The sequence below is a fragment of the Myotis davidii genome, unplaced genomic scaffold, assembly GCF_000327345.1.
Source record: "Myotis davidii unplaced genomic scaffold, ASM32734v1 scaffold31, whole genome shotgun sequence".
In the NCBI taxonomy this organism is placed as follows: domain Eukaryota; kingdom Metazoa; phylum Chordata; class Mammalia; order Chiroptera; family Vespertilionidae; genus Myotis; species Myotis davidii.
The window spans coordinates 3,221,603-3,229,090 of NW_006283639.1; the positions used below are offsets into that span (position 1 = coordinate 3,221,603).

Consider the following 7,488-nt stretch of genomic DNA (forward strand, 5'->3'; position numbering starts at 1 on the left):
TACGTTACTCTTTCCTCCTAGTTGTAGGACTTCCACTCAGCCAGCGTTCCTGTGGGTCTGGGTGATGTCCCTTCCGTCTTTTAGTTTCACTTTTGAAATGGTTGTTCGAGGCGGCAAACTCCGGTGTTAACCTATGCCGCCATCTTGGTTCTCCTGATCATATTTTTATGAACTGCTTTCCATTTATCTATGTTCCTACTTACCTTTTGCCAATATCATGCTATCTTGATTACTATATTTTTACAGTAATTCTTGGTATCAGGAGGTACAAGTCCAACGTTGTTCTTTTCAAAATTGTTGGTCTAGTCTAGTTTCTTTGCTTTTCAGAATAAGTTTTAGAATGAACTTGTTACCTACAGAAGTCCTCCTGGATTTTGATTTTGATTTTGTTAAATCTGTAAATCAGTTCAGGGAGAACTGACAGAAGAATGAGTTCTCTTGGGGTTTTAGGCGCTCATGCTACCAGAGCTACAGTGCAGCGCCTGGACTGGGGGCCATCTTCAGAGCACGAATGGAAAAAAATAGGAAATGGAAAGGGATGACAAAATGGGCTATTCATGTAAAATTCCAATACTTTTAGAAATACAACTGGTTCAGTCTGTTTTGGGATCAGGCCAAATTACTCAACTTCCCTGCATTTCAGATTTTGAAATGACATGAACTGATGGAATTAGAGGGACACATGGAGAGAGGCTCAAATAATTAGAATATTTTCTGTAGAATGACATACTTTTCTTTCAAAAGCAGAAAGGTAATAGAAGGGTGAACTGGAATAGTAAATGCGAGAGGAAATAGGACTTTCTAAGAAAAATTACAAAAGGCCAAAACCTATCTTGACAAACAGTGCTGAAGTTTTAAGAAAACTGGGGGGCCCTAAATTGTTTCAGGAGTTTGGGCTCATAGCTGAGTGGGGTACAGTAGGAATACGAGAGCCCTTGGCTTTAAGTTGCCTTGATCTGGGAAATGGAAGTTGTAAAGCCCTAAGGGTTAAAATCAGGAGGCCTGGAGAAAGTTAAGGTGTTTACAAACAAATACTATTAAAAATAAATGAGATTTTGTTTTGTGTTAACACATGTCAGCATTCAGCATTCTCTTGACATAAAAGGCAAGAGCAATGATAGAATCAGAATAAAGATATTACCTCAATGTATTTTTCCCAACTTCAGAAATTAAAAACCACTTAAAAATATGATAGGATAGGTAACTGATATTAAGCTAACCAGCAAGGAAAAAATGCTCCCTAGAGAAAAATTTATTAGGAACTAAGCTGTAAGTCAAGGATAAAGTAAGAATTAAAAAAGCATCTAACTATTCAGTATTTAATTAACTAACATTTATTAAACACACCACACCAATGTTTCAAGTACAAGCAGGAAAATTAATTCATGCTGCAAATCAAGAACTGCTCTTTTTCTCGATATTGGATCTTTATTTAATCAAGATTTTCCACCCACAATTTGTAGGCCAGGAACCCATGATAGAAGGGCAAAGAGAGAAGTTGAAGAAACATCTACATATTGCATGAAATAAAATGGAGAAACCATTTTTATGAATCTTGATAAGTGTAAAAGACAAATAACTGGGACTTTCCCAGAACTAACCAAAGACACAAATCTAAATTCAAAGAACTGGAAGAAACACACACACACACACAAACCCCAAACAGGATTAATAAAAGAAATCTATATCCAGACACATAATAATTAAACTGCATAAAAGAAATGCAGATGAAGAGATTTCTCTGAAGATCTAATATTTAGCCTGATAGCTGACTAAACAGCAACAGGGGGAGTCATAAGAGAGTAGAAAATTATCTCCAACGTGCTGAAAGATAATAAACATCAAATTAGAATTTTACATTTAGCAAAAATATATTTGCAGAATGATGGCAAAATAAAGATTTTTCATACAAAAGAATCATGAGCAAATATGCCGGAGCAGTCTTTCACAAATTAAAACTCTGAAGGAAATATTCCCAATAGAAATGTATCCCAGATGACAAGCCTGAGTTACAAAACAGAATAAAGAGCAAAGAAAGTGATATTGTGTAGGTAAATATAAACATTGATTCTATAAGCAAAATAATAAAGTCCTGCAGAATTAAAAGATAACAGAATTAAAATGCATAACAGAAATAGAATATGACTATAGTATGCAAGTAGAAATTAGAGCATTATTCTAGTTATTACATCAGCATAATAAATAATCCCAAAACTTAGTTGCATAAACAATCCGTGTTCATGGATTTTTGTGGGTCAGGTAATTGGAAGGGCACAACAAATCTGAGTTTTGCTTACAGTCTACAGCCATACCACCCTGAATGCACCCAATCTCGTCTGAAAGTTTTGCTTATTCATACGCCTGACACCTGATGATGGTAGTAGGTTGGGGCTGTTCTCTCCATGTGGGCTAGTTTAGGCTACCTCACAGCATGATGTCTGGATTTCAAGGTTGAACTTTCAAAGAGGGAGTCAGCAAGCAAGAAAGGAAGAGCCAAGAGAAAGCCTCTATGACCTAACCTTGGAAATCATACAGTGTTACATATGCTGCATTCTGTTACACTGAGTGGCCAGATTATTATGACCGGCCAGATTATTATGACCACCCTATCAGTACTTCGTTGAGCCACCTTTTGCCTTCAATATTGTGGTGATTCTTCTTGGCATTGACTCCACGAGATGTTGAAAGGCGATGCGAGGAATCTGACACCATGCCTGATGAATAGCCCTGTCCAGTTCTGTGAGATTTGATGATTGTGGAACCAGCTGCCTGATGGCTCTTTTAACTGTGTCCCACAAATGCTCAATTGGATTGAGATCTGGTGATTGTGGGGGCCACCTAAGCAAGGTAAAGTCTCCCTCATGTTCCTGAAAGCACTCCTGCACAATACAAGCACCGTGGCATGGCGCATTGTCTTATTGGAAGAAGCCATCTCCATTGGGATACACCATCAACATGATAGGATGAAGTTGTGCTATTCAGACGTTTATAATGATCTGACCCTCTAGCAACTTCAGTGGGAAATTATAGCTAATTTGCCTACAAACATCAGATGGTCATAATAATCTGGCCACTCAGTGTGTATTAGCTGAGGTGGTAAAAAAATTTTGTTTGGGTTCAAAGGAAGTTGAAATAGACTCTATCTCTTGATGGGGGTTGGGAGTGTGTGACAAGCTTCTAGATGAGCATGTGAGATCGGAAATATTGCTGTGGCCATTTTCAGAAACTATAATAATCTGCAAAAAGGTAAAGATAATGACTCACTTTAGTCTTAATCTGTATATGCATATTGTAAAATAAGGTAATTATCAAAAGACAAAAGCTACCAAACTAGTAAAGAAAAAAGGTGTACTGCTTAGGAAAAGGGAAACTATATCATTTATATTAAGAAAGAATTTAACCTAAGGAATTGGTTAAATAGGTCTTGGTAGGACTGAAAATGTCAGCAAGGCACACAACACTAAAGGGCAGAGGCTGAGATTGTTAGAACTGGAAGCCGAGAGGAGATACCCTGCAGAGTGCCAGAGAAGAGTTAGTGCCTAGAAGCCAACCACAACCACTGGCAGAAAAGCATGCTGACATCAGGAAGCAAATGGCAAGGGTAAAAGTAAAAGTCTCTTCTCCCTTTGTCCAGCATTCTAGTCACCTTCTAGTGCTATTTATGGAACCTAAAGGAAGCCTAATGGCAAAGGAGAAATGTACTTTCCAAAACTTCAGAATACCAAAGGGTGTCTAGAGTTGAGAGAATTGGCAATAAATGGAGTAAAGAAACTAAGTAAATACAAATTTTAAAAGGTAAGAAATTAGAGAAAAACAATCACAGAACAGAAAATCCCCATAAAATAAAATGGCAGAAATGAATCTATCAGTAATTATATGGAATATAAATGGCCTAAGTGTTCCAGTTAGAAGATAAAAATTATCAAATTGGATTTAAAAAGCCCCAAAATTCAAACTGTAGGCTGATATGAAGAAACACTATCTTAAAAAAAAAAATCAAGAGTCAAAGAGGAACTCCTAATGAAAAATAGAAAATATTTTAAATATTAACAATAAATTAATAAATACACATACACACACAGGGTGGGGCAAAGTAGGTTGACAATTATTCGTATGGAAAATAATACAATAATAATACAAGAATAAACTATTTTTGCATACTTACAACCATAAGCCTACTTTTATCACACCCTGCATATATATCAAAATTTGTGGAATGTAGCTTCAACAGCGATTAGCGTATGATATAATGTAAGTATAAAATATTATAGTAATGTAGGGATATTTATAACTTTTAAATGAATATGTTTGAAGATAGGCTGAAAATGAAGAAAGCATTCATCTCAAGAAGTCAGAAAAAAAGAATAGTAAAAAAACCCTAAAGAAAATAGGAAAAAACTAAGCAATATTGATAAAAGCAGAAAATAATGGAAAAGAAAAGTAACATACAACAGAGAAAATTAACAAAAACAAAATCTGAATCTTAAAAAAGACTAATACTGTCCCTCTTTCAAGATTATATAGGTGGTACAAAAGAATTTACAAATAATTATAAGAATCATTAGAGTTTAGTAAGTTTCCAGATACATAAGCAATACAAAGAAATCAATTATATTTTACACTAATCAACAGTTAAGAAATAAAGTGGCTAGGTAAATTTAGTTAACATTCTTATTTAAGAATATTTAGAGAAGCTGGACAAAATATATTTTAAAAATGTTGGGAAGGCATCAGAATTGTCAGTGAATAATTATCAGGCTAATATCTGGGAAAAACAGAACTTCATTAAGGTGAACCCTTTGTATGGGATCACTTGTTCCCTGAGATCTTTGGAAAATTTGTAAGTAAGAGTCCACTGAGAAGCTGAGCACAGCTAAGGGACTAGGGATTCAAAGGTTGAATCTAGTGCCAGCCAAGAGGTGGGGGCCCTATTAACCCCAGCCCACACTTTGCAACCCTTCTGGATTGTAGGAGTAAGGGTTAACAGGAAGAAAGAGCACTACTACAGTCTACAGTTCAGCTCTGAGTGACATGAATAACTCAGAAAAATCTCAGTTTCTAAAACTGGATAAAAATAATCCCAAACTACTAGTGCCCAAGTATCTGGTAGAGCGTATGAAAAAATTCTGTGGAGGATGAAAATGATCATGCTGGGCATCAAATTGTTTCTACAATTTTTCAAATATAGTGTTGGCATACATTAAAAAATAGAAAGACACACACAAATATAAGAAATGAGGATTGGCAGAAACAAAAGAAAAATAAAAACAAGACCAAGAGAATTTCAGTTTTGGGAATCATTAAACACAGCCTATAAAATAATGGTTTTCATGTTCAGGTAGATAAAAGACTGAAAATGACAGCAAGACAATTGGAAACTGTAAGAGTGACAGATTTCCATATTTGCAAATAGAAATTTGAGAAGTGAAAATACAAAGAGCTAAGAATAACCAAGACAGTCTTACAGAACAACAAGGACTAGTTCTGCCAAATATAAAAAACAATATATTTGTTATAGTGATGAAGACAATAGATAACACAAGTATAGAAAAGGAGCCAAAAAATTCAGAAACATATATGGATAGATATATATACAGAGCAGCACAAAAGTAGGTTTACAGTTGCTTGTATGAAAAAATAATACAATAATTAATAATACAAAAATAAACTGTGTTTTGTGTATGCATAGCTGAGAAACAGGACATCTCTACTGCTCAGGAAAAACTGTTACTATCTAATAAGATTTAAGATATAAATATCCTATGACAAAGCAATCCTATTCCTAAGTTATACCTGCACTAGGAGATACATATAATAATGTTCATTGGGAACTGTGATTGCCCCAAACTAAAAACATCAGAATTGTCTGCAGTCAATAGAATGAATAAATTGTGGTATGTTATTGCAAAGTTAAATTATACAACAATGATGATGAATGAAGTATAGCTACAGGCAACATGAATGAATCCCTTGTTCAATGAAAGAAGCAGCCAAGAAGAATACAGTATGGTTCCATTTACATAAAAGTTCAAAACCATCAAAAAGTATAAATGGCATTAAGTGTGGACATAGGTGGTAACACTAAAAAGAATTAAAAATGACACTTATTACAGGAACTAGGGTAGTATTATTGCCAGAAGCTATGTGGGGAGAAGCTGGTTGATTAGGAAGGGACTACAAGGGGAGTTTCTGGGCTGCTGTCAGTGTTCTAATGATTTGAGATCTGGTTATATAAATAGCTACCTTAAAATGATTCCTTAAACTGTGTATTTTATATTTTATGTACTCTTTTGCATTTATTTTTTGAATATTTGTTTCTCAATTCAAAAACAAAGATAGGCCCTAACTGGTTTGGCTCAGTGGATAGAGCATTGGCCTTTGGACTGAAGGGTGCCAGGTTCGATTCTGGTCAAGGACATGTACCTTGGTTGCAGGCACATTCCCAGGAGGAGTGTGCAGGAGGCAGCTGATCGATGTTTCTCTCTCATCAATGTTTCTAACTCTCTATCCTTCTCCCTTCCTCTCTGTAAATATCAATAAAGATATCCTATCTAATAAAAGAGAAACATGCGAATTGACCGTACCCCCAAACGCTTCCCATTGGCTAACCAGCAGGATATGCAAATTAACTGCCAACCAAGATGGTAGCCAGCAGCCAGGCAGCTCAAGCGAACAGGAGGCTTGCTTGCTCCAGTGACAGAGGAAGCCAAGGTTCCCTGCCTGCGGCAGCCCAGCTCTGAGCTCCGGATGCAACAATGTTGCAATTATAGAAGCTAAGCAAAGCCCAGATGGCTGCTTTCAGCCAGCAGTGGGCTCAGAGCTTAGAGCAGCAGTGATGGCAACAGAGTTTTAGTTATAGAAGCTAAACAAAAACCAGATAACTGCTTTCACTGTGCACCAGGCTTCTATCCTATACTACAGGCAGGGCGGGACAGCGCGAGCTGCCATCCGGGCACCATGCGCAGCCCTGGGCAGTGGGGCATAAGCCCCACCCCCAGCTGCGAACCCTATGTGCCACCTGAGCCCCCAGCTGGGACCCCTGTGCCGCCTAAGCCCCGCCCCCAGCTGGGACCCTATGACTATTGGAGAGCAGGAAAGTGCTGCTGGCCCTGGGTCACTGTGGTGATCCGGCCATCAGTAAGTAGAAAAGAGCGGCCTGTAGGCAGCCCCCAGCTGCGCCTGATCAGGGAGCATGAAAGCCCGGCCTGTGGGCAGCCCCAAGCTGCCCCTGATCTGGGAGCAGGAAAGCCCAGCATGAGGGCAGCCCCAAGCTGGGCCTGATCCAGGAGCAGGAAAGCCCGGCCTGCGGGCAGCCCCAAGCTGGGCCTGCTCCCTGGTCGCCATGGGAATCCAGGAGCAGGAGAACAAGCCCAGCCTGTGGGCAGCTCCAAGCTGGGCCTGCTCCCTGGTTGCCATGGAGACCTGGAAGTGGGAAAGCCTGGCTTGTGGGCAGCCCCCAGCTGAGCCTGCTCCACATCTCCATGGTGA

At 38.3% G+C, this 7,488-nt stretch overlaps 1 protein-coding gene across 1 annotated transcript in view; it reads left to right on the forward strand.

Annotated features, from left to right (window-relative positions):
- The window catches only part of STAP1 (signal transducing adaptor family member 1), a 45,407-nt gene extending 42,790 nt beyond the window's left edge, over window positions 1-2,617 (forward strand). The window contains exon 9 of the mRNA XM_006753862.2: window positions 1,464-2,617. Coding sequence (XP_006753925.1) covers window positions 1,464-1,525 — 62 coding nt within the window. The 3' untranslated portion in view covers window positions 1,526-2,617. The remainder of the gene's footprint in view (window positions 1-1,463) is intronic.
- Window positions 2,618-7,488: the final 4,871 nt, after the last annotated feature.